The sequence below is a fragment of the Pseudophryne corroboree genome, chromosome 4 (assembly GCF_028390025.1).
Source record: "Pseudophryne corroboree isolate aPseCor3 chromosome 4, aPseCor3.hap2, whole genome shotgun sequence".
In the NCBI taxonomy this organism is placed as follows: Eukaryota; Metazoa; Chordata; class Amphibia; order Anura; family Myobatrachidae; genus Pseudophryne; species Pseudophryne corroboree.
The window spans coordinates 49340847-49368241 of NC_086447.1; the positions used below are offsets into that span (position 1 = coordinate 49340847).

At 50.7% G+C, this 27395-nt stretch overlaps 1 protein-coding gene across 1 annotated transcript in view; it reads right to left on the bottom strand.

Moving 5' to 3' along the window:
* LOC134910829 (L-gulonolactone oxidase-like) overlaps positions 1–27395 on the bottom strand; it is a 161596-nt gene that overhangs the window by 126822 nt on the left and 7379 nt on the right. Inside the window, exon 3 of the mRNA XM_063919213.1 lies at positions 5186–5280. Coding sequence (XP_063775283.1) covers positions 5186–5280 — 95 coding nt within the window. The remainder of the gene's footprint in view (positions 1–5185; positions 5281–27395) is intronic.

The following is a 27395-nucleotide window of genomic DNA, read 5'->3' on the forward strand; positions in this document are numbered from 1 at the left end:
AATCAGCAGGAAGCGGTAGTCAATTTTTGATAGATTTTTATATCTACTTGCAGTGGATATTGAAAGGAACTGACTGACTGACTGACTGACTGACTTTAGACCCTAAAAAAATTGACAAACATCAAAATGTCCAAAAAAAAAATCTTTTTATTTTTTTATTTTATTTTTTTAATTAACTGGCTCATTTATGAAGCCCTAGAGCAGTGGCTTCCAAACTTTTTTGAATCACGGCGCCCTAGAATATCAGAATTTTTTTCACGGCACCCCTAGGCCAAACAATTCTTATTGAGAAATTTAGAAAGAAATATTACATTAAGTAGATCGCGTTTATATGTCATCCTTAGGGTCAGTTATGTGGTGAGGGACAAGATTTGCTTCTGTTTGGCCACATATTTTATGACTGGCAGCTGCCAGCACTGGTTTTGCCTGTTATATTGACCATGAATATTTTGAATTGGTCCTGGACCACCAACCCAGGCAGAGCCGGCCCTAGCCAATTTGATGCCCTAGGCAAAATTTTGTCTGGTGCCCCCTTGCTCCGCCGCTAGTTCTGCATCTGTACCTGCAACGCTCAGGTAGTGGGGCCCACCGGGGGGTTACCCTGTGGGCCAGTTCAACTCTGCACAATGCCACACAGTAATGACCATAATGCATATAATTCCACACAGTAAAGGAACCTTACACATATGCCCCACATTAGTAATGCCCATAATACACATAATGCCACACAGTAATGCACCTTACACATATGCCCCACATTAGTAATGCCCATAATACACATATACTGCCACACAGTAATGCACCTTACACATATGCCCCACATTAGTAATGCCCATAATACACATATACTGCCACAGATACTGCCACACTTGCTGGTTATACAAAAAGACCAGTATCAAACATGTAGAAACTGTCCATTCTCTTCACTATTCAGTGTGTTTGCTGGTGTCTGTTACTGCATGCCCTTTACTTTATACTGTGGGAGTGATATGCTCTGCCCTCCAGTCTGATGTGTCCGAAAGTCATGCTGCACTGATGTTTCACTAAGAAAATCACAACGCAACTTACTGACCATGTTACAGTGCTGGGTGGCAGGGGAATTTTACGGCATGGACTGACTAGGAAATAAAGTGTGGGGAGAACACTGCCCATGTTATGTCCCTGCAGACACCTGGGAATTGCACAGGGATAAGGGACACGGGATAACAGGGTCCCCCTCCCCTATGTGCACAAGCAGTATAGGTGATGTCAGGTTTCTGTGAAGCAGTCTTCCAAAATACACATGTGTTATAGAAGCCATCCAGTAATAACCTTATATAGTCAGTGAAAATGTCACAGGTCCAGGAATTGCATTTACTTGGCTTCTGCTGTCTGTCTGAGGTCTCACAAGTCAGGGGCATTCAAGCATGTCAGAGGAAGTTTAAGGCACAGTGTGCATTTTTTTACAAATGTAAACAGCAGTGTATACAAGTACTGATTGAATACATTTGGAAAGTAACAGTTAGTTTGCGGACTGTCCCTCCCAGCATGAGATACTGCAGGGACATGCTTGGATGCCCCTAGACATGCTTGGATGCCCTAGGCAAATGCCTAGCCTGCCTATAGCTAAGGCCGGCTCTGAACCCAGGGCACCCCTGCAAGTGTCCCGAGGCACCCCAGGGAGCCATGGCACACAGTTTGGGAACCTCTGCCCTAGAGAGTGATAAGCTGCACAGTGATAAAGTACCAGCCAATCAGCTCCTAACTGACATGTTACAGGCTGGGTTTGAAAAATGACAGTTAGGAGCTGATTGGCTGGTACTTTATCACCGTGCTATTTATCACTCTCCAAGGCTTGATAAATCTGGGCATAAATATGGTATTTTGTCCCTGGAACACTCTGTCAATGTTGGCTGAATTTTAGTTTTTTTTGTAAATATACCCCACAGTCTCTCATGTATAGGTGGAGATGTATCAAAGATTGTGGAGTGATAATCACTGTGCGCTCTTATGCAATGTACAGAATGAAGAAGAAAAAGTAACCTCTTCACTCCTTTATCTTATTTTAATAATCTGCCTCCGCAAAATGAGATCCCATGTTTATGAAGGAACGCCCCCATCCTCCACTCAGCCCCACCCATTGTATGCTGCAAACGTCTGTTCTGCTTCAAAAACATCGGAAACTCATGCATTTTACTGGAAATCTAGGGGTATTGGTTCAAATCGAGGTACGAGGCACCACCAAAGAGGAATTTTGTGCTGCATCTCAGCAGCTTTGTACTTTGTGAATGAGGCATATGGATGCATCTGCGTGTGTTATATATGTATGCTAGTTACTGTATACTGGAGAGGCCACCTGTATAACTGTACATGCCTGGGAGAGATCCTGCATTATCTCAGACTGATAATTACACATTTCACCCAATCACAGCGAGTTATATCTCAGCTGACACTCGCCACCCCCACGACATTGATGGATTATACGATAACATTTATTAAACCCCTGTTTGCATTAATAGCTGTTACTTATGGTCAGGGCCCCTCGTCGCCCTGACATCTCTGTCACTCCTACATTATTTATTTTCTCCCCTGAGCCGCAGACACCTTTATTATATATCTTGCACTTCTAAACATGACTATTTCCAGCACTTGTCTGTCTGGGTTATGAATCCGTGACATTGAGCGCGTTTCCAGGACTTATGTCACAGCGGCCAGAGGTAATGCTGACAGCTGCAGACGCGGAACGGTGAGCATTTCAAGGGATCGAAACTCAATCAATGGCTGCAGGTATTTATCAGAGCATCTACCGGCGGCTGTCAGATGTGCACAGGTCAGAGGGAATCCGTCACCTCAGGAGCTGTCAGCACGATTTATGGATCTTCTCCCATACGTCTTGGATGTGCCACCCAGGGGAATCCTTGTCTGCGTCGTTAAGACACAGATTAGCCAGACATTAAACACTCATTAATGCCCACTGTGCTCTGACATCTAATTCAGGATCAATGCATTTTAAGGACATGTCACAAAAAGGTCTCTTAGAAATTGTGCTGTGTTCACATATACAAAGGAGCCTCAATATGTAAGGTGCACAGCCTTTCATAATGCAGTGGCATCAGAAGGCGAGTGCGGGGGGTGCGAGCCGCACCCGGGTGTCCCCCTCGGAAGGGGTGACACCAAAGTGCCAGCTCTTCTGTAGTGAAGGGGTCAGTCAGCATCTTCGGGGAAGCTGGACACGCCCCCGGAGCGAATGAAAAAGATCTGTGAGACCACGCCACTTTTAAATTAGGCCACCCCCCATTTTCGGGCGCCCGCGGCTCTGGCGGGGTGATAATACAGAGTGCGCTCCGGGTGTCACCACACCCGGTGACGCCTCTGCATAACGGCAGGACAGGCATTCAAGATTAGCAGCGATACGGCCGGTCAAGCACGTCTACCGCAAGCAGTGCACCAAACCCAAACCTGTTTCCGTGACATGACGCTATCACCGCACCCCTTTCACAAATTGGCAATGAATGTCAGCTGCTGATGTGCCCTTTAGACACAGAAATCTGATCGCACTACGCACAGCAATGAATGACCATGTGTCTGCCATCCCCGCCATCTTGCACCTGATGCTGGGACGGTATGACTGATATGATGTGCAGTCTAATGGCTGTGAGGGCAAGAAGCCGTCCACCTGCTCTGGCCTGGCAGGAAAGTAGAATGATCTAGAGAACATTACGCACGTAAGAATATCTTGGTTTGATAGTCTGATGGAGCGTATGGCGGAACGCGTAGGATAGCTCCCTCACTGGAATAATATTTTTAAAAGTCCATCTGAAGATCTTATTTTGCTTCTCACATGATTTAAGTATTAGAGATAACAACTAAATCTAACACAGTCAAGATTTACATATCCGAACCAAAACCTTGGATTGACTCAGATTTGGATCACACCCGTTTGGGCTCCTTGCATGAGAAGTGAGGCACAACATAATGTGACAGGATCTCATGAGTTTGGGTTGCTGCTAACACGGCCTTCTGGGTGCTGGAACCATGTCTCCATGTACTGTATACTGTTATTTCAGGAACACAACGATTCAAATTCCAGAAGCACCTGCAGAGGGCACGCGGTATTATTGGACCAAACACTGTCATCCAGGCCCTATGTCTACATTGCAATAATTATCCTGCGATGGAAGGTCTATGTGATGGTACGGCTTGCTATGCCCCGATGCTGTGTGTAGGGGCACGGCTCTGATGCATTATGGTCCACCTGCCGAATGCATGCTACTCTATTCTGCATTCCTTAGAAAAAAACGGTGCATAATGCAGATGATTGGGATATTGGTGAATATTGGTGATGTATGCTGGTTCAGAATAGCGTTGGTGGGTTAGAGTGATGCGCTACATACCTCCCACCTCTCCTGATTTAGGTGCTCTGTCCTGATTGGGCCAGAAGCTGTGAGGTATTTACGTACAGCAGCGGTGAATGGGAGCTGGCATAGTATGCGGGTCATTGAAGTGGTACTTATAGGTGAGGGCAGCGGGGCAGTGGGTAGTTTAGTGGGCTGTGCCATTCTGTGTCACATGGTTACGCCTCTGTGAAGCATGACCGCTCCCCATGACAATTTTCCCTCATAACTTTATTACCAGGTGCAAAAGGGTAAACTTTCTTTACTTGTGGGTGTTTGCACCACTGTAATGATGACACCATAATATCGTCATATTGGCAATTAAATTAGTGTGTGTGGGTGTGGGGAGGGCGGGGGGAGGGTTAGGGTTAGGCTGCGGGGAGAGGTTAGAAATACTCTCCGCTATGTTTAACCCTAACCATTAGAGGGAGGGCTATGGGTAGGACTTAGGGTCAGGGCTAGCGGGTAAATACTTACCAGAATTCTGACATATCACACTCAACACCTAATGGAGGATGCAGATCGTATACATTTGATAAATATTTCCCAACATTGATACCAGGGGAAGTAAATGAGTCTTGCACACCTTCATCAGGCCGAATAAGAAAAACAAGGGGAAACCCTTTCTCCTGGAAACGTTTACCTATTTCTCATAGCGTGGCTTCAACAAAAGGCAGTTTTCAGCTTACACATACAGTCAATATTTAAATGTTGAAATGCACGCACGGTTCTCCATCTATCCCACAGTGCCGGCATTAACACATTAGCGATAAGATGATTACTGACCGTAATGGAGAATTGCAGACACTTACTTGGACAGCGCCATCCCGTTGTCATTCAGCACCTCGTTCAGATCCGTCAGGAGGATCCCAGCCTCCACCGTCACCTGCTTCTTGTCCTGATCAATCTAGAGAAGGAACAGCAGGTATAAGATCACAGGCCCAGGGCAACTGGTGTACGGTCATTGGTGCAATGACCGGCAACTACAAAGTCTATGTAGAAGATTCCTATCTATCATGTGCAGAAAGTGAAGAGCCTCATGCAGAGTCGCATGTAATGCAGTTGCAGCATTCACGGGTGCATGCGGCGATCAGTAGTCCTACGCCACTCTCTGCCTGCATTCTGAGCTGTACGCATCTCTGCAATCACAACGCCCAGGAGAGCTACCGCCAACACTAGTACCGGCACTTGCACCTAAACCCATAATTGATGCAGACCATGCAACTGAAAATGGCGGGCACGCTCCATACGCACAACTCGGGATACAGGCTGCATAGGACGTAACTCCGGATACAGGTCCAGGACACACCTACGGATACTTATCTTACGTGCCAACACCCCATGGCTGCGACGTTGACACCCAGTAACACACATTCAGCTGTCGGTGAGAAGCGACTCGGAGTTTGATGGCTGCGGATGCGCAGTTTGCTAAAAGCCGTGAAATGCGTTCGGACTTGCATGTGATGTAGGCCACAGGTGCACATTGAAGCTCCGGCAAGCTGCGTGACCCTGGATTATACAGCGCAGGGTGACATTTGCCGTGTTACTGTTTTACGGAACCTGGAGGAGTATTTTATCTCTTTTATAGGAAAGCTGGAGTACATTCCATGTATCTGGCTGATAATGACCCAGCAATTCCGGCTCGTGGGCTGAAAGTGAAGCTTTTACAGGCATTCAAAGCTCCTTCACGTCAAGTACAACATCTGCCCAATTATTAGCCCTGACGGTCCCGCCGCTGGCTTCTACAGCCTGCATGCCAGGGTAATGGGAAGAGCTTCCGTGTGCTGTAATAGAGTACACGGAGTGCAGCTAATAAAAGGGAATGATAGAGAGCAGCGACGCACCTCCGTCCATTACAGCAACATCTCGTCTCACAATCACATTTGTCATTAGGAAAGTGCCATAGTGGTAACAATGGGAAATGTAATCTCTGAGATCAGGACAACTAAACACACGAATTTCCCATTTTCCTATACATGAGTGTCACTGCTCAGCACTAAGCTGACGTTCCACGGCTGCTCGGACAAGACGCACAGTATTACCTCCGTATCCTCTGATGCAGGGCAAACAGCTGAAATGACGGTCAGTTTAGCTGCTGCCGCACCACTAGCTCCAAACCGAATATGAATCACCAGACTGTCAGTGATTCTCTAGGACTCTACCAATAATAAAGCTAGGCATTAAGGGGCCATTTATCAGCAAGTGATACAACCAATCAGCTCATTACTGTCATGTGTTCAGCTCCTGTCGTGTATTTGAAAACTGACAGTTGGGAGCTGATTGGCTGTAGCACCATTTATCATACACGACAAGTTTTATCACTCGTTGATAAATGGGCCCCTTAGTTAGAAATAAACACTTCAGTTATTTATGACATACTGTACTAATCATAGTTGCCTCTTTGCTGATTATTGGGGGCCAGATATAAACAATAGGCCAGTATCATAATAATATCACATTGTGGTTTTGCTTGTTCTCTAAAGTGTTGCTGTACACGGAGTGGGGGCAGCCATATTGTGGGCGGGGCCAAAAACCAGCCTCAGCTTATCAGTTGGCTAGGCACTAGTGACGTTACAGAGTCATTGGGCAGTTTGTGTCCCACCATAGTCGGCTACACAGGAGGACAGCAGAAGCCGAGGTCCTGTGTGTACAGTAATTACAGGACCTGCCGCTCCCCATCTTCTGCTGGCTGGTATACAATACACATCCCATTCTGGTGGCAACTATATAAAATGGAGCCAATTCATTTGGGCAGCGATGCAAGTGGGCGGGTACGGGTGGGTACAGCGTACCCTTAAGAATTTAGCCGTGGGTACGCCGTAACCACCACCGACGGGCTGCCGCTCCCTCCCTCCCTCCGCTGCTGCTCACCGCCACTGCCGAGAGGGGAGGAGAGCGCAGCGTGCGCCTCTCCTGCCCCTCAGTGTCTACCTTCAATTCAGCACCGGCCTATGAGCCAATCAGAGCTCGCGGACCGGCAGCCAAGGCTCCTGATTGGCTGCCGGACGCGAGCTTTGATTGGCTAACGGATCGGCGCTGAATTGAAGGTAGACACCCGCACCACCACTGGAGACTGAGGGGCAGGAGAGGCGCACGCTGCGCTCCCCTCCCCTCACACACAGGACAGCAGCAGCAGTGAGCAGCAGGGGAAGGGGGGGGGCATGTGCACCTGGCACTGGGGGCATATCTGGCAATGGGGGCATATCTGGCACTGGGGGGACATGTGTATCTGGCACTGTGAGGCAATGTATATCTGGCACTGTGAGGCAATGCATATCTGGCACTGTGAGGCAATGTATATCTGGCACTGTGAGGCAATGCGTATCTGGCACTGTGAGGCAATGTGTATTTGGCACTGTGAGGCAATGTATATCTGGCACTGTGAGGCAATGCATATCTGGCACTGTGAGGCAATGTGTATCTGGCACTGTGGGGCAATGTGTATCTGGCACTGTGGGGCAATGTATATCTGGCACTGTGGGGCATATCTGGCACTGGGGGGGACATGTGTATCTGGCACTGTGGGGCAATGTGTATCTGGCACTGTGGGGCAATGTATATCTGGCACTGTGGGGCAACGTGTATCTGGCACTATTGGGGTCATATGTGTATCAGCCCCTCCCCCATATATGTACCACGCCCCCATTTTCATTGTCCACACCCCATGTGGCATTTGGCCACACCCATTTTTTGGTGCGCGCACACAGTACCTATAAGACATTTTTTCTACTTGCACCACTGCATTTGGGTAATATAGAGAGTAGTACAGTATACACAGCAGTCCTACAATCTAATGTCCTATATATAAAACCAATCTATTTGCCTTATTCATCCTCAGTTCCAATTTTTGGTAAATTACAATCGGCCCGCCGCTATCTTTGTAATCGCAGCAGCTGCGTGTAACGTCACACAGGCGCCCCGATCATGCCCACGCCACCCCCCCCATTCGTGCCACCACGCCTCCGTTTCCCCGTCGCCGCCCCCGCAGCGCTCCATCAGGACGGTCCCTGCGCATTCGCCCGCGCGGCCTTAGTCATTTTTGCGGTTATTGCTCAGTAAGATCTACTCCACCGGTGGCCAACCCGCATGCGGCTCTTTTGTCAAACTGATGCTGCTCCCGCCGCTCCTGACACTCACACTTTCACCAGCGTCCGCCTCCCAACTTGCAGAGCTGCCGGTAGCGCGACACAGAGAGCGGAGGCAGGAGAGAGACGTCGGCAGTGGAGACAGGAACGAGACGCCGGGAGCAGAGGCAGGAGCGAGACGCCGGGAGCAGGGGCAGGAGCGAGACGCCGGGAGCAGGGGCAGAAGCGTGAAGCCAGCACTACATCACGGCCACGCTCCATGCCCTGTCTGACGCCAGTGCCATGGAGAAACGGCGACTGTCTGGCCTCACTGTCCGCCTGCTCCCTGTCATACAGGTGAGGGCGGCTACCAGTGACCGGAGGGGGGGGGGGGGGAGAAGGGAGAGCTAGAGGGGGAGGATGCTGAGAGGCAGAGAGAAGGGGGAGCAGGCTCTGAGAGGCACAGAGTGAAGGGAGAGTAAGCTAAGAGGCACAGAGTGAAGGGAGAGTAAGCTGAGAGGCACAGAGTGAAGGGGAGCAGGCTGAGAGGCACAGAGTGAAGGAGGGCAGGCTGAGAGGCACAGAGTGAGGGAGGGCAGGCTGAGAGGCACAGAGTGGAGGATGGGAGGCTGAGAGGCAAAGAGTGGAGAATGGGAGGCTGAGAGGCACAGTGAAGGGGGGAAGGCTGAGAGGCAAAGAGAAAAGGAGGAGCAGGCTGAGAGGCACAGAGTGAAGGGGGCAGGCTGAGAGGCACAGAGTGAAGGGGGAAGGCTGAGAGGCACAGAGAGAAGGAGGAGCAGGCTGAGAGGCACAGAGTGAAGGAGGAGTAGGCTGAGAGGCACAGAGTGGAGGATGGGAGGCTGAGAGGCACAGAGTGAAGGGGGGAAGACTGAGAGGCACAGAGAAAAGGAGGAGCAGGCTGAGAGGCACAGAGTGAAGGGGGCAGGCTGAGAGGCACAGAGTGAAGGGGAGCAGGCTGAGAGGCACAGAGTGAAGGGGGAGTAGGCTGAGAGGAACAGAGTGAAGGGGGCAGGCTGAGAGGGACAGAGTGAAGGGAGAGTAGGCTGAGAGGCACAGAGTGAAGGGGGAGTAGGCTGAGAGGAACAGAGTGAAGGGGGTTAGGCTGAGAGGCACAGAGTGAAGGGGGCAGGCTGAGAGGCACAGAGTGAAGGGGGCAGGCTGAGAGACACAGAGTGAAGGAATGCAGGCTGAGAGGCACAGAGCAAAGGGGGAGCCGGCTGAAAGGCACAGAGTGGAGGATGGGAGGCCAAGAGGCACAGAGCGAAGGGGGAAGGCTGTGAGGCACAGAGGGAAGGGGTGAAGGCTGAGAGGCACAAAGTGAAGGGGGAGTAGGCTGAGAGGCTCAGAGTGAAGGGATGCAGGCTGAGAGGCACAGAGCGAAGGGGAGCAGGCTGAGAGGCACAGAGCAAAGGGGGAGCCGGCTGAAAGGCACAGAGTGCAGGATGGGAGGCTGAGAGGCACAGAGTGAAGGGGAAAAGCTGTGAGGCACAGAGTGAAGGGGGGCAGGCTGAGAGGCACAGAGTGAAGGGGGAGTAGGCTGAGAGGCACAGAGTGAAGGGGGGTAGGCTGAGAGGCACAGAGTGAAGGGGGCAGGCTGAGAGGCACAGAGTGAAGGGGCAGGCTGAGAGGCACAGAGTGAAGGGGACAGGCTGAGAGGCAGAGTGAAGGGGCAGGCTGAGAGGCACAGAGTGAAGGCTGAGAGGCACAGAGTGAAGGGGGTAGGCAGAGAGGCACAGAATGAAGGGGGCGGGCTGAGAGGCACGGAGTAAAGGGGATCAGGCTGAGAGGCAGAGTGAAGGGGAGCAGGCTGAGAGGCACAGAGTGAAGGGGGAGCAGGCTGAGAGGCACAGAGTGAATGGGAGCAGGCTGAGAGGCACAGAGTGAATGGGGTAGGCTGAGAGGCACAGAGTGAAGGGGGAGTAGGCTGAGAGGCACAGAGTGAAGGGGGTAGGCTGAGAGGCACAGAGTGAAGGGGGCAGGATGAGAGGCACAGAGTGAAGGGGGAGTAGGCTGAGAGGCAGAGTGAAGGGTGTAGGCTGAGAGGCACAGAATGAAGGGTACAGGCTGAGAGGCACAGAGTGAAGGGGGAGTAGGCTGAGAGGCACAGAGTGAAGGGGGTAGGCTGAGCGGCACAGAGTGAAGGAGGGCAGGATGAGAGGCACAGACTGAAGTGGGTAGGCTGAGAGGCACAGAATGAAGAGTACAGGCTGAGAGGCACATAGTGAAGGGGGCAGGCTGAGAGGCACATAGTGAAGGGGGCAGGCTGAGAGACACAGATTGAAGGGGGAGAAGGCAGAGAGGCACAGAGCAAAGGGGGAGCAGGCTGAAAGGCACAGAGTGGATGATGGGAGGCCGAGAGGCACAGAGTGAAGGGGGAAGGCTGTGAGGCACAGAGTGAAGGGGGGCAGGCTGAGAGTCACAGAGTATAGAGGGAGTAGGCTGAGAGGCAGAGTGAAGGGGGGTAGGCTGAGAGGCACAGAGTGAAGGGGGCAGGCTGAGAGGCACAGAGTGAAGGGGACAGGCTGAGAGGCACAGAGTGAAGGGGCAGTCTGAGAGGCACAGAGTGAAGGAGGTAGGCTGAGAGGCACAGAGTGAAGGGACAGGCTGAGAGGCACAGAGTGAAGGGGGTAGTCTGAGAGGCACAGAGTGAAGGGGCAGGCTGAGAGGCACAGAGTGAAGGGGAGCAAGCTGAGAGGCAGAGTGAAGGGGAGCAGGCTGAGAGGCACAGAGTGAAGGGGGAGCAGGCTGAGAGGCACATAGTGAAGGGGAGCAGGCTGAGAGGCACAGAGTGCAGGGGGAGTAGGCTGAGAGCCACAGAGTGAAGGGGGAGTAGGCTGAGAGGCACTGAGTGAAGGGGGGTAGGCTGAGAGGCACACAGTGAAGGGGGGTAGGTTGAGAGGCACAGAATGAAGGGTACAGCCTGAGAGGCACAGAGTGAAGGGGGCAGGCTGAGAGGCACAGAGTGAAGGGGGGCAGGCTGAGAGACACAGAGTGAAGGCGGTGAAGGCTGAGAGGCACAGAGCAAAGGGGGAGCAGGCTGAAAGGCACAGAGTAAAGGATGGGAGGCCGAGAGCACAGAGCGAAGGGAGAAGGCTGAGAGGCACAGAGTGAAGGGGGGCAGGTTGAGAGGCACAGAGTGAAGGGGGAGTAGGCTGAGAGGCTCAGAGTGAAGGGGGAGCAGGCTGAGAGGCACAGAGTGAAGAGGAGCAGGCTGAGAGGCACAGAATGAAGGGGGAGTAGGCTGAGAGGCACAGAGTGAAGGGGGAGTAGGCTGAGAGGCACAGAGTGAAGGGGGCAGGCTGAGAGGCACAGAGTGAAGGGGGGCAAGCTGAAAGACACAGAGATGGGATGCTGAGAGGCACAAAGTGAAGGGGGGCTTGTTTCAGTGTATTTTATGTAAATCTGGATTGTTTCAGTGTTTCTCACCCCCAGTGTAACTAAAAATGGGGATGTGACACATGGTCATGCTCCTACAAATGTCATACTGAAGGCGGGTGCACAAAAAATGGGGCGTGGCCTTATACTAGTCAGCCCACGTCCCATTTTTTTGCGCACGCGCCGACCAGCTCTTTGACTTGACTACAGATACTTTTCGTCGGTTTGCCTCTGACTGGTTGGCTACCCCTGATCTACTCCATGACAATACACTGGTACAGTACTTTTCAGAGCTTGGTCAAGTATAGTGTTTTACCCACAAGTGGTTTCATATAAGTGGCCACGAGAAACCTTACTTGAAAATGCATGTAGCCATAGGGATCCTTGTGCCTTATAATTAGGATTACCATACTATCCCTTTAAACCGGGACACTCATGAATTATACAGGTTCTGTGGCTGATTAAAACCAGGTGAAATGCAGGCTTGATGTCAGCCAGCCACAGAACCTGTGTAATTCATGAGTGTCACAGTATAAAGAGATAGTATGGTAAGCCTAATTATAACCAGTGCAGGGAAATGACACTGATGATCCCATTTGAATGTGTGTATACTGTATAAGAGCTACAGTACATAATGGGGGTAATGTGCAATCAGGGAGATTACAAGGCCCGTCAGGGAGTCAGGGAGATTGATGCTATTTCAGGGAGTCTCCCTGACAAGTATGGATTAACCTCTATATTTGAGTCAGCTATACAAAGCCACCTTTACATTGATGTGTGGTGTACTATAGAGCAGATCTCTATATATAGGGGGGTCATTCCGACCCGATCGCTCGCTGCAGTTTGTCGCAACGCAGCAATCGGGTTGGGACTGCGCATGCGTCGGCGCCGCAGTGCGCCGGCGCGTGGCAGCCGTCGGTGCCTAGCGATCGCCTCTGAGACAGAGGCGGTCGCTGGGCAGGAGGGGGCTGAACGGCGGCGTTAAGCCGCCGCTTATGGGGAGCGGTCAGGCCAACGCAGGCGTGGCCGGACCGTTGGGGGGGGCGTCCGCGGTGGCTGCGTGATGTCACACTTCTGCGGGAGGGGGGGGCGCACTGACATGTGGAGCGGACTAGCCCTGTGCTGAGCATCCCCCCGCATGTCAGTGTCATTGATCGTAGCTGTGCTAAATTTAGCACAGCTATGATCAACTCGGAATGACCCCCATGGAGTAGATGTATCAAAGCTTGGAGACGGATACAGTGGAGAGAGATACAGTACCAACCAGTGACAACTGTCATTTTTCAAACACAGCCTGTGACATGGCAGTTAGGAGCTGATTGGCTGGTACTTTATCTCCGGCTACTCTCCAAGGTTTGGTACATTTACCCCATAGTGTACAAAGCAGACTGCCAAATATGGCATATTTATCGCAATGCACATTTTTTATGCGGATGTGATTGATATTTTCCTGTAAACTCGCAAAGTGAAAATAAATATTCACACAAATTTACTAAGTCGCTCTTACCAGGAGATGGTACTCCGATCAGAGCCCGCTCTGGCGAAGACCTGGAAGCAGTTTGATGGCGTTACACCAGGATCGGGTCCCCGGCAGCCAATGCGCATGCGATAACTTCACTTATAACACATCGCGACGGTCAGGTTTCTTTCCGAGTCCCTATACCCTGCATGTGTCATTTCATACATTCCCGCGAATATTTATTTCTGATTGCCGCAAATTGTGCCTATAAGAAATTACAATTATCGTCTCTAAAACTCAATAATTGATAAATTATCTCCGAGCTTCCATTTTCTGACGCACGCGATTACAATTCTGCATGTGCCGTGCCTCCAGCTAATATCATCGCGGATAACTGGCGTAAAGTCTTCCTATCATCGGAACGCAGAGAATTATGGGCCTCCTGCTTTGAATTGCAGAAGTTATATTTAAAACGAGCCATTTCCATCTTTTTAATACTCCCGGAGACTGTGAACGGGAGTCTTTTGTGTGCGCAAGAAGGCTTTATTCCTTAAGACGGATTTATACCGCTGACATGATTTATTTAAACAGAAGGCTGAAATTGAATAAAAGGGCAAATTAAATGGGGTTTTGTGTTTGAATAGAATTTATGAAGGAAGAGAACAATCATTTACTGCCGCAAAGGAGGATTTATTCAGTGAGCGCAAGCAGACTCTTCTATATGAATCATATCAATTTCTGTAACTCTTCTAGGAAGGAGCTGGGAGATTTATTAATCCCCGGAGTGGTAGACAGCAGAGCGAGACTGCGCCAGACAAGATGTTCTGCAATAAAAAGTATCTTTTAATGCGACGGAACAGTTAGGAACTGCCGCACCTCCGCTCCGAGGCTATAATCACATTGTGCAGAGATATTGTGGAATAAATTGACACAAAACCCCTGTAGATTAGAGGCTCGTCTCGCTGACAGGCGGCACTTTACAGTGACAAAGGAGAATGTATTATAAAAAAAATATGAATATATTTGGAACCGCTGTGAGAAGAACACCGGCAACGGCTGGCTAGAGCTGCAGGACTGACTCTATGGAAAGGCCCCAGCTTAAGGCACCTGGAGGCTGCAGTCTGTGTCACAGGTGGTGTGTAACCTGATTAATTGTAATATATAAAAAATATTCGCTCACGTGGATGTCTGTTATTGCTCAGCGGAACTCCTTTTACAAAGACAGCAGTGCCATCCAATAATGTGACGTATATTTTATATTGTACACATTGATCACAAAATGTCTGTGTAAACAATATTTGCAGTTTTCCTTCAGGGATTAACACAAAAAGATGCTTGGGGCTACTAACTACTGAGCAAGCCACGTAAAGCTGTCCATGGGAGAAGCAGCTGGTCCTGAGATCTACACCTGCAGCCCTGAGCGTTTGCTCCTGCGACTTATTGAGCATCATAGCAAAGCAGGCACTTACAGACACTGCAGGAGCTTTAATTGAAAAGGAAAATTGCTGGGGGTACAGTACATGGTATAAACACGGTCTCACTGTCTCACCTGCGCCACATTCCGTTAGCCTCCATAAAGTTCCTCTGCAGAGCAGTCACATTAAGTAGGGTACCGTTGCATACTTGGCCAGAGTCAAGTTCCATGTTCGTGTGTGCGCTAAGCTACATCCCAGAATCCCAATTCCAAAACATCTCTGATACCGTGCGTACTGATCGCAATCGCGCTTTTGTAGTTGTTATTTTTTTGTGCACATACAATAGCAAAAATCCCCACTCAACTATACAACCACTGGCACTGCAGCTGCTAAGTCTCTTTATAAGTCCTAACACCAGCAGTTGCTAAGACTCTCTGTAAGTCCTTACACCAGCAGCTGCTGAATCTCCCTGTAAATCCTTACACCAGCAGCTGCTAAGTCTCTCTGTAAGTCCTTACACCAGCAGCTGCTAAGTCTCTCTGTAAGTCCTTACACCAGCTGCTGCTGAATCTCTCTGTAAATCCTTACATCAGCAGCTGCTAAGTCTCTATGTAAGTCCTTACACCAGCAGTTGCTAAGACTCTCTGTAAGTCCTTACACCAGCAGCTGCTGAATCTCTGTAAATCCTTACATCAGCAGCTGCTAAGTCTCTCTGTAAGTCCTTACACCAGCAGCTGCTAAGTCTCTCTGTAACTCCTCACACCTGCAGCTGCTAAGTCTCTCTATAACTCCTTACACCAGCAGCTGCTAAGTCTCTCTGTAACTCCTCACACCTGCAGCTGCTAAGTCTCTCTGTAAGTCCTTACACCAGCAGCTGCTAAGTCTCTCTGTAAGTCCTTACACCAGCAGCTGCTAAGTCTCTCTGTAAGTCCTTACACCAGCAGCTGCTAAGTCTCTCTGTAAGTCCTTACACCAGCAGCTGTTAAGTCTCTCTGTAAGTCCTTACACCAGCAGCTGCTAAGTCTCTCTGTAACTCCTTACACCTGCAGCTGCTAAGTCTCTCTGTAACTCCTTACACCAGCAGCTGCTAAGTCTCTCTGTAAGTCCTCACACCAGCAGCTGCTAAGTCTCTCTGTAAGTCCTTACACCAGCAGCTGCTAAGTCTCTCTGTAACTCCTCACACCTGCAGCTGCTAAGTCTCTCTGTAAGTCCTTACACCAGCAGCTGCTAAGTCTCTCTGTAAATCCTTACACCAGCAGCTGCTAAGTCTCTCTGTAACTCCTTATACCAGCAGCTGATAAGTCTCTCTGTAAGTCCTTACACCAGCAGCTGCTAAGTCTCTCTGCAAGGCCAAAAGGCCCATACACGCTGGGCGATTTTGAGCTGAAAGCAGCTCACTTTTGATGTGTTGAGCTGCTTTCAGCTCAAAGCTGCCCAGTGTGTATGCCCCGGCGATGAGCGCTGATGCGCGCTCCCGCTTCATCGCTGGCAGCCGCCGTTCATCTACTGGTATTACCAGTAGATGAACGGCGGGGTAGCGGGTATCCATAGCATCCTCCTATGGAAAGCTGCTCACCCCCGCTGACATCGCTGGGCAGCGGGGAAATGCGCTCAGTGTGTATGCACTGAGCGCTTTTCAGCCCAGCGATGTCAGCGATCATCGCTGTTCATACACGCTAGGCAAAAACGCCCAGTGTGTATGGACCTTTACACCAGCAGCTGCTAAGTCTCTCTGTAACTCCTTTCACCAGCTGCTGCTAAGTCTCTCTGTAACTCCTTACACCAACAGCTGCTAAGTCTCTTCGGTGCTGGCTCAGACGTGGATGCTGAGATTATAAATTCCAGAGCATGGCCTTGATAGCTTATACCATCTGCAGATGGCAATGGTGGTCATTCCGAGTTGATCGCAGCCAGCAACATTTTGCTGCTGCTGCGATCAACTAGTCCACGCCTATGGGGGAGTGTATTTTAGCTTAGCAGGGATGCGATCGCTTGTGCAGCCCTGCTAAGCTAAAAAATATTCAAGCAGAACAAGACCAGCCCTGGACATACTTACCCTGTGCGACGATCTCAGTGATGCTGGGGCCGGCTATGACGTCAGACATCCGCCCTCCGTTCTCCTGGACACGCCTGCGTTTTCTTCACCACTTCCCGAAAACGGCAGGCAACGGTCTGGTGATGCCCAGGAACGCCTTCTTTCTGTCAATCTTCTTGCGGGAGCCTCTGCGACCGCTTTCTTGGTTGTCCACGACGTAATACAATATTTACCGGGAGAGGGATCTGTAGGATTCCCTCCCCTGCAATGGGGTGCTCCAGCACGTGTGGTTAGCAGGCTGTGTATGTGCAATAGAGCTGTCAGCTCCCAAAAGAGAAAGTGTCAGTGATCACATTAGCTGTCACTTTACTCTACACATTGCAGGGATGGGCTCCTGTCGGAGATACTGTCCCTGCATGTGTTTTATGATACATCTGGTCAATCTTTCATTTCCTATTGCTCCAATGAGCGGTAAGATGCCTAAAACCAAGGTGCAAACCGGAACTGAAGTCTGGACAGCCCCCCCCCCCCTAAGGTAAACAGGTAGAAGACACCACTGCCGGGTTCCACCGATGTCAGCTAAGAGCAGGGTAAAGTGGTCACAGACTCAATGACCCTGTTGTCCTGACCAGTGTCTAATGGGAAGGCCGAATTGCTGGGATTCGAACAGATTGATATATATTGATTTCATTTGTTCCCCCATTACTGTAATGTCTAAAGAGCTCGAATAAAGTCCTCTCTAAAAAAGATATATTTTTACAGAATCAATGGTTCTTGTTAATAGAATTAAATATTGAACCAACCGACTCTTAAAACAACAGAGTTCCGTGCCTAATCGATTATATTATCTAGATACTCTGTCTTATACTGAGCCGCAAAGAGAGATAGAGAGAGAGAGAGCGCTCGGAACACCATACGTCAGCATATGTTGTAAGCATATTGGCACTTACTGTACCACCGCCAGTAATAAATTATACTGTCCATGGTTCTCTGGGTTAAATCACCCGGCTGGTTTGGGTCTTTCCCAGGTCATTCAGGAAGTGTAAGGGATATATTGTGATGAAAGTAGTAATGAATAATACTTAGCAAACAGGACAATTTGTATATTAATCTAGATTAGTGTACTGTAGTACAGTATGTAGTAAGTGAACACGGCTAAATGCAAGGGAGACAGAGCCAATCAGGAGACAGCACTGTGCTGACATCACTTGGTACAGAGCTATATAGGAGAGGAGATACAGGTTACATTTGGAGTGTCAACTGTGTGAAGAAGGATGGAGTTCCAGAGGTAAGGAGCATGAGAGAGAGAGAGGTGTAAAGCTTGATAGGCTGTAAAAGTGGGCGGAGTGGGGAGCAGGATGTTTTGAGAAAACCAAGGGAAAGGCTGATGAGTATATGAAGTTAAAAGGAAGACACAACTGGATGGGTCAGGGGTTAGACAGGAAGGATTAGATTGCAGAACAAAACATGTAATAGTAGACCAGAAAACACTGGGCAGCAGCAGTACATGGAGAAAAGGATACGGATATATATGAGGACTTTGGGCATAATCAGACTTGATCGCTGAGCAGCGATTTTTGCACTGCTGCGATCAGATAGTCGCCGCCTACAGTGGGAGGCTATTTTAGCTGTGTAAGTGTGTGAGCGCATGTGTAGCAGAGCTGTACAAACAGATTTTGTGCAGTCTCTGCGCAGCACAGAACTTACTCAGCCGCTGCGATCACATCAGCCTGTCCTGGACCGGAATTGACGTCAGGAACCCTCCCTGCAAACGCTTGGACACGCCTGCGTTTTTCCAGACACTCTCATAAAATGGTCAGTTGACACCCACAAATGTCCTCTTCCTGTCAATCTTCTTGCGAACGCCCGTGCGAACGGATTCGTTGCACAAACCCGCCGCTGATCCGCTTTGTACCCGTGCGTCGTGCCTGCGCATTGCAGTGCATACGCATGCGCAACTTAGACCTGATCGCCCGCTGTGCGAAAACGCAGCCTAGCAATCAGCTCTGAATTACCCCCTTTACTGGTAACTTTCCATAGTGATCAGGTGAGAGGCCGCCGCAATGTGTACATGGTACAAGCAGGAGATGGAGCAATCAAGGCAATTCCTGGGCATCAAGCAGTAGAGAGTGCAGGGCTGATGCAGTGTTGGACGTGTGTCTGTGTGCGGAGCGTATCTAGTACTGTGCACGCTCCGGAACTACACACACGCAAGTACAGGGGAGGCCGAGTCATACGCAGTTGCATACGTAGGCAGGGCTAGGTGAGGGTGTGACGACGCAACTGCGGGCCATGCAGAGTTGGTTGGGATATATACTGTACGCTTGCTTCTGTCTTGCAGCTGTAACAGCCTAGATCACGTGTGCACAAGTGCGCCATGTATGAGACAAGGGGTGGGTGCACCGGAGATGTGTACAGCGCTGCATACAGGTAAATGTACGCAATTCTTCTGTGCACGCAACTGAGGAGCAAAAATAAGAATTTACTCACCGGTAATTCTATTTCTCGTAGTCCGTAGTGGATGCTGGGGACTCCGTAAGGACCATGGGGGATTAGCGGCTCCGCAGGAGACTGGGCACAACTATAAAGAAAGCTTTAGACTACTGGTGTGCACTGGCTCCTCCCACTAAGACCCTCCTCCAGACCTCAGTTAGGATACTGTGCCCAGAAGAGCTGACACAATAAGGAAGGATTTTGAATCCCGGGTAAGACTCATACCAGCCACACCAATCACACCGTATAACTCGTGATACTATACCCAGTTAACAGTATGATAACAACTGAGCCTCTCAACAGATGGCTCAACAATAACCCTTTAGTTAAGCAATAACTATATACAAGTATTGCAGACAATCCGCACTTGGGATGGGCGCCCAGCATCCACTACGGACTACGAGAAATAGAATTACCGGTGAGTAAATTCTTATTTTCTCTAACGTCCTAGTGGATGCTGGGGACTCCGTAAGGACCATGGGGATTATACCAAAGCTCCCAAACGGGCGGGAGAGTGTGGATGACTCTGCAGCACCGAATGGGCAAACTCTAGGTCCTCCTCAGCCAGGGTGTCAAACTTGTAGAATTTAGCAAACGTGTTTGACCCCGACCAAGTAGCTGCTCGGCAAAGTTGAAGAGCCGAGACCCCTCTGGCAGCCGCCCAAGAAGAGCCCACCTTCCTCGTGGAATGGGCTTTTACTGATTTAGGATGCGGCAGTCCAGCCGCAGAATGTGCAAGCTGAATCGTACTACAGATCCAGCGAGCAATAGTCTGCTTTGAAGCAGGTGCACCCAACTTGTTGGGCGCATACAGGATAAATAGCGAGTCAGTCTTTCTGACTCCAGCTGTCCTGGAAACATAGATTTTCAGGGCCCTGACTACGTCCAACAACTTGGAAGCCTCCAAGTCATTTGTAGCCGCAGGCACCACTATAGGTTGGTTCAGATGAAAAGCTGATACCACTTTGGGGAGAAACTGGGGTCGAGTCCTCAATTCTGCCCTATCCATATGGAAAATCAGATAAGGGCTTTTACATGACAAAGCCGCCAATTCTGATACACGCCTGGCCGAAGCCAAGGCCAACAACATGACCACTTTCCACGTGAGATACTTCAAATCCACGGTTTTCAGTGGCTCAAACCAATGTGACTTTAGGAAATCCAACACCACATTGAGATCCCAAGTGTCACTGACCTGGTTTGGGAGTGTTGTGGACTCGGGGCTTCTTCCGATGACCGGGAAGAGGAACCGCCACTGGGTCGTAGTAGAGATGGCCGGATGTAGGTCTTCCTCATGCAGGACTAAGACGGCAGGCGGGAGGCCCAGAGGAATTCTTGAAGGTCTCCTGTAAGACAAGACTTGTAGAAATACTGAAGGCTGGGGTACTGAGATATTGGAGACACTGTGGTATTGAAGGCACTGAGGTGCTGGGAGTACAGGGAGTGCAGGGAGGCCCTTGGAGGCACGGAGGTGCTTGGAGGCACGAAGGTGCTTGGGGCACGGAGGTGTTTGGAGACACCGAGGTGTTTGGAGGGATGAGGTGCTTGGAGGCACGAGGTGCTTGGAGACACGGAGGTAACTGGAGGCACGGAGGTGCTTGGAGGCACGGAGGTGCTTAGAGGCACGGAGGTGTTTGGAGACACCGAGGTGTTTGGAGGGATGAGGTGCTTGGAGGCACGAGGTGCTTGGAGGTAACTGGAGGCACGGAGGTGCTTGGAGGCACGGAGGTGCTTGGAGGCACGGAGGTGCTTGGAGGCACGGAGGTGTTTGGAGACACCGAGGTGTTTGGAGGGATGAGGCGCTTGGAGGCACGAGGTGCTTGGGGGTAACTGGAGGCACGGAGGTGCTTGGAGGCACGGGGGTGCTTGGAGGCACGGAGGTGCTTGGAGGCACGGAGGTGTTTGGAGACACGGAGGTGCTTGGAGGCACGGAGATAATTGGAGGCACGGAGATAATTGGAGGCACGGAGATAATTGGAGGCACAGGATGCTTGGAGGCTCAGGATGCTTGGAGGCACAGGATGCTTGGAGGCACAGGATGCTTGGAAGCACAGGATGCTTGCAGGGACGAGGGAGCTCTGGAATCACAGCTTCCGCAGGAGAAACGAAGATACTCAGGCACCGGATCTCTGCCTGGTATCTGATTTTAAATTCCCCGCCCTAGCCTGATTGGCGGAGCAGGCAGGTGACGTCAGACCTGCTCCGCCTCCTTGCCCTCGCTTGTGATGGCGGCGTCCTTGCTTCCGGGAAGCCGCCGGAGAGCAGCGCCGACCCGCCGCTGAAGCCGGAGACCGTCAGGGGAAGAGAGGCGCCGGGCAGACCAGGCCACCCGCAGGGACAAGCGCGGTCGCCGCTGCCCGAGGTTCGTGACAGTACCCCCTCCTCCAGGAGTGGCCCCTGGACACTTCCCGGGCTTAGTCGGATGTCTGGAGTGGAAGATCCGAATCAGACGAGGAGCCGTTACTTCAGTAGCCCCAATCCAACTTCTCTCCTCAGGACCATAACCCTTCCAGTCCACCAAGTACTGTAATTTTTTATGAAGATAACGAGAGTCAAGAATAGTTTTGATTTCAAACTCCGCTCCAGCTTCTGCCACTACGGACGTTGGCCTAGGGAGTGCTGAGTGGAACCGATTCAGAATGAGGGGACGGAGTAGAGAAACATGAAAGGCGTTAGGTATTCGAAGATGGGCAGGCAAACCCAGTTTACAGACCACAGGATTTAAGACTTGTAGCACAGGGTAAGGACCGATGAACCTTGGAGCGAATTTCATGGTGGGCACCTTCAACCGGAGATTCCGTGTGGACAGCCATACCCTGTCCCCAACTTTATATTGAGGTGCGGCTTGCCGTTTCTTATCTGCGAAGAACTTGTACCGAACAGAAACCTGCTTAAGATTAGCATGAACCTTTCTCCAAATTTGTCCAAAGTGTCGTAGAGTGGACACTACAGTAGGAACCTCTATTATCGGAAGGCTTGGAAATTCCGGAACACGGGGATGGAACCCATAGTTGACGAAAAATGGTGATTCCCCAGTGGAAGAATGAAACAAATGGTTATGGGCAAACTCCGCCCAAGGCAACAACTCCACCCAGTTGTCCTGTGAAGGAGAGAGATACAAACGAAGAAAAGTCTCTAGATCTTGATTGACTCGTTCCGTTTGCCCATTAGTTTGGGGATGATAAGCAGACGAAAACTTAAGTTTAATGTGTAGAGTTGAACAAAGGGCTTTCCAAAACCTGGCGGTGAACTGTACTCCACGGTCAGAAACAATCTCTTGTGGCAACCCATGCAAACGAAAATGTTCTCGGATAAACAATAGAGCCAGTTTCGGTGCTGTCGGGAGACCAGTCAAGGGCACAAAGTGTGCCATCTTCGAAAAACGGTCAACGATAACCCAAACGGTGTTGCAACCCTTGGAACAGGGCAAGTCAGTGATGAAGTCCATGGAAATGTGAGTCCAGGGTCTCACAGGGATAGGCAGAGGACGAAGTAACCCTGCAGGAGGCAGACGAGGAGATTTATGTTGTGTACATTGGGGACACGAATTAACGCAATCTTGTACATCCTTCCTCATGGTGTTCCACCAGTAAGACCTTTGCAGAAACTTGTACATCTTCTGAGCGCCGGGATGACCGGAAAACTTGGAGTTATGGGCCCACAGTAGTATTCCTGGGCGGAATCTAGCTGGCACGGACATTCTTCCAGGAGGAGGAGCTGGAGTAGTTAAAGCAGCAGAGACAGAAACTGGATTCAGAATTAAACCCCGCTCCGGAGGTTCATCCTCGTCTGTGGGAACTTGTGAACGAGAAAGCGCATCTGCTTTAATATTGAGAGTCCCGGCCCGGTACTTGATAATGAACGAGAATCGGGAAAAGAAAAGTGCCCATCTCGCCTGGCGAGGATTCAAGCATTGTGCGGATTTGATGTACAGCAAATTCTTGTGATCCGTGTAGATGGTAAACACATGTTTAGCCCCTTCTAGAAGATATCTCCATTCTTCCAAGGCAGATTTGATTGCCAAGAGTTCCTGGTCTCCAATAGTGTAATTTCGTTCGGCTGGAGAGAATTTACGAGAATGGAAGCCACACGGATGTAATTTTTTATCAGAGGAATACTGGGAGAGAACAGCCCCAACCCCGACTGAAGATGCATCAACTTCTAAGAAGAAGGGTTCCTCGAAATTTGGTTGTTGGAGAACTGGAGCCGTCATGAAAGCTAACTTTAAGCGAGAAAAAGCTACAATGGCTTCCGGAGGCCACAAACTAGGATTAGAACCCTTCCTCGTCAGGGCAGTAATGGGCGCAACAATGGTGGAGAAACCCTTAATGAATTTCCTGTAGTAGTTCGCAAAGCCCAGGAACCTTTGTATTGCTTTCAGGGAAAGAGGCTGAGTCCAGTCACGAATGGCCGACAACTTTTCCGGATCCATGCGAAGCTCCGTCCCCGAGATGACATAACCGAGGAACGGAATAGATGTTACTTCAAAGGTACATTTGGAAAGCTTGGCGTAGAGATGATTCTCTCGTAAACGGTGTAGCACCTCTTTGACTTGAGTCCTGTGTTCGACAAGATTCTTGGAAAAAATCAGTATGTCGTCCAGATATACCACAACGCTCTGATACAGCATATCACGAAAGATTTCGTTGACGAACCCCTGGAAAACCGCGGGAGCATTACTAAGACCAAACGGCATCACCAAGTATTCGTAATGCCCATCTCGGGTATTAAAGGCAGTCTTCCATTCATCCCCCTCTCGGATGCGTATAAGATTGTAAGCTCCTCTCAAGTCGAGTTTTGAAAAAATGCGGGCACCACGAACCCTATCAAATAACTCTGTGATTAGTGGCAAGGGGTATTTATTCTTAATAGTAATGTCGTTTAGGCCGCGGTAGTCGATGCATGGTCTCAACCCCCCGTCCTTTTTCTTCACGAAAAAGAAGCCTGCACCGGCAGGGGAGGAAGAGGGGCGAATGAATCCCTTGAGCATATTGGACTTAATATACTCCGACATGGCTTGAGTCTCGGGAAGAGACAGAGGATATGTGCGACCACGAGGTGGCGTCTTCCCTGGGACAAGGTCAATAGGGCAGTCCCAAGGCCTGTGAGGTGGTAACAGGTCAGCAGCTTGTTCCGAAAATACGTCCTTGTACCCTTGATATGCCTCCGGAATGTGCTCTTCATCCGTTTTGGAGGTAACACGGAGCGGACAAACAGGAGTAAGACAATTAGTGTGACAAAAGGGACTCCAGGACAGAATTTGTGACGACTTCCAGTCGATGTGGGGATTATGACTTTTCAGCCAAGGCATTCCAAGAACCAGATCATGAGGCATTTCTGGGATTACCAAGAGTTCCAAATCTTCCTGATGTAGAGCCCCGACCTGCAGCTTAACTGGCCCCGTGCGCCACATTATAAGACCTTTGGAAATTCTAGTCCCGTTGATAGCCGTCAGTGAAATTGGCCGCTCAATAGGCCGTAACTTTAAACCCAAACTTTGGGCACAGAAAGAAGAAACGAAGTTCCCTGCAGCTCCGGAATCCAATAGGGCTTCACAAGACCTGGAGACTGAATTGGAGACTAGAGTTACTGGAAGCAAGCAGTCCGAAGTTGGAGAAGCTTTTGTCGTAACTCCCAGCTTGACTCCTCCGGAACAAGCTAGGCCTGCCCGTTTCCCGGACGGGCTTTACAAGATTTAAGAAAATGATCTGCGGCTCCACAGTAAAGGCAGAGTTTACCCTCACGACGACGCTGTCGTTCTTCCGGAGACAGTCGGGAGCGGTTAATTTGCATGGGCTCATCTGAGCTGGGTAAGGCCACCGGCCTAGGAGTAGGATTCCGGAACCTGGAACGATCCGAACGGCTACGTTCTCTTCCACGCTCTTGCATCCGAAGATCCACCTTGACGCAAAGGGAAATCAAATCTTCTAATGGATCCGGCAGATCTCTAGTAACCAGCTCATCTTTCAGCCGGTCGGAAAGACCGTTCCAGAAGGCAGCTCTCAGGGCGTCATTATTCCAGCGTAGTTCGGAAGCAATGGTCTGGAAATGAACCACGTACTGGCCCACGGAACGGGCGCCCTGCCGAACACGGAGCAAATCGGAAGAAGCAGTGGTCATTCTGCCGGGCTCGTCGAAAATCCTTCGAAAGGACGAGATGAAGTTGGTGTAGTTGGAAACCATGGGATCAGATCGTTCCCATAATGGAGACACCCAATCCAAAGCAGAACCTTCCAACAGAGAAATAATATATGCTACCTTGGACCGGTCTGTAGGAAAGTTGTGTGCAAGTAGCTCGAAATGTACCTCGCATTGGTTCAAGAAACCACGACAATTTTTGGGATTCCCATTATAGCGGGACGGGGTAGGCAACTGAAGGCGTGGAGTGACACCGGCCGATGGTTGAACATTGCTGGCAACGGCAACTGGTGCGACTACTGGAACAGGTGCCGGAATTACTGAGGCCAGAGACGCCTGAATCTGATCCAGACGCCCGGACAACTGCTGGAGGTACTGCATCACCTGGCCTTGCGCTGCTTCCTGACTTTGCACTCGAGAAGCCAGGTTCTGAATGGCACTCGAGTCCGTGTTCCGATTCCCCGAGTCCATGTGGCCTGAGTATACTGTCACTGACCTGGTTTGGGAGTGTTGTGGACTCGGGGCTTCTTCCGATGACCGGGAAGAGGAACCGCCACTGGGTCGTAGTAGAGATGGCCGGATGTAGGTCTTCCTCATGCAGGACTAAGACGGCAGGCGGGAGGCCCAGAGGAATTCTTGAAGGTCTCCTGTAAGACAAGACTTGTAGAAATACTGAAGGCTGGGGTACTGAGATATTGGAGACACTGTGGTATTGAAGGCACTGAGGTGCTGGGAGTACAGGGAGTGCAGGGAGGCCCTTGGAGGCACGGAGGTGCTTGGAGGCACGAAGGTGCTTGGGGCACGGAGGTGTTTGGAGACACCGAGGTGTTTGGAGGGATGAGGTGCTTGGAGGCACGAGGTGCTTGGAGACACGGAGGTAACTGGAGGCACGGAGGTGCTTGGAGGCACGGAGGTGCTTGGAGGCACGGAGGTGCTTAGAGGCACGGAGGTGTTTGGAGACACCGAGGTGTTTGGAGGGATGAGGTGCTTGGAGGCACAAGGTGCTTGGAGGTAACTGGAGGCACGGAGGTGCTTGGAGGCACGGAGGTGCTTGGAGGCACGGAGGTGCTTGGAGGCACGGAGGTGTTTGGAGACACCGAGGTGTTTGGAGGGATGAGGCGCTTGGAGGCACGAGGTGCTTGGGGGTAACTGGAGGCACGGAGGTGCTTGGAGGCACGGGGTTGCTTGGAGGCACGGAGGTGCTTGGAGGCACGGAGGTGTTTGGAGACACGGAGGTGCTTGGAGGCACGGAGATAATTGGAGGCACGGAGATAATTGGAGGCACGGAGATAATTGGAGGCACGGAGATAATTTGAGGCACAGGATGCTTGGAGGCTCAGGATGCTTGGAGGCACAGGATGCTTGGAGGCACAGGATGCTTGGAAGCACAGGATGCTTGCAGGGACGAGGGAGCTCTGGAATCACAGCTTCCGCAGGAGAAACGAAGATACTCAGGCACCGGATCTCTGCCTGGTATCTGATTTTAAATTCCCCGCCCTAGCCTGATTGGCGGAGCAGGCAGGTGACGTCAGACCTGCTCCGCCTCCTTGCCCTCGCTTGTGATGGCGGCGTCCTTGCTTCCGGGAAGCCGCCGGAGAGCAGCGCCGACCCGCCGCTGAAGCCGGAGACCGTCAGGGGAAGAGAGGCGCCGGGCAGACCAGGCCACCCGCAGGGACAAGCGCGGTCGCCGCTGCCCGAGGTTCGTGACACCAAGGTGCCACTGGAGGCACAAAAGGGGGCTGAATATGCAGCACTCCCTTAACAAAAGTCTGAACTTCAGGTAGTGAAGCCAGTTCTCTCTGGAAGAAAATCGATAGAGCCGAAATCTGGACCTTAATGGAATTTAAGGCCCATAGTCACCCCTGACTGTAGGAAGTGCAGGAAACGGCCCAGCTGAAATTCCCCCGTTGGGGCCTTCCTGGCCTCACACCACGCAACATATTTTCGCCATATGCGGTGATAATGGTTTGCGGTAACTTCTTTCCTAGCTTTAATCAGCGTAGGAATGACTTCCTCCGGAAT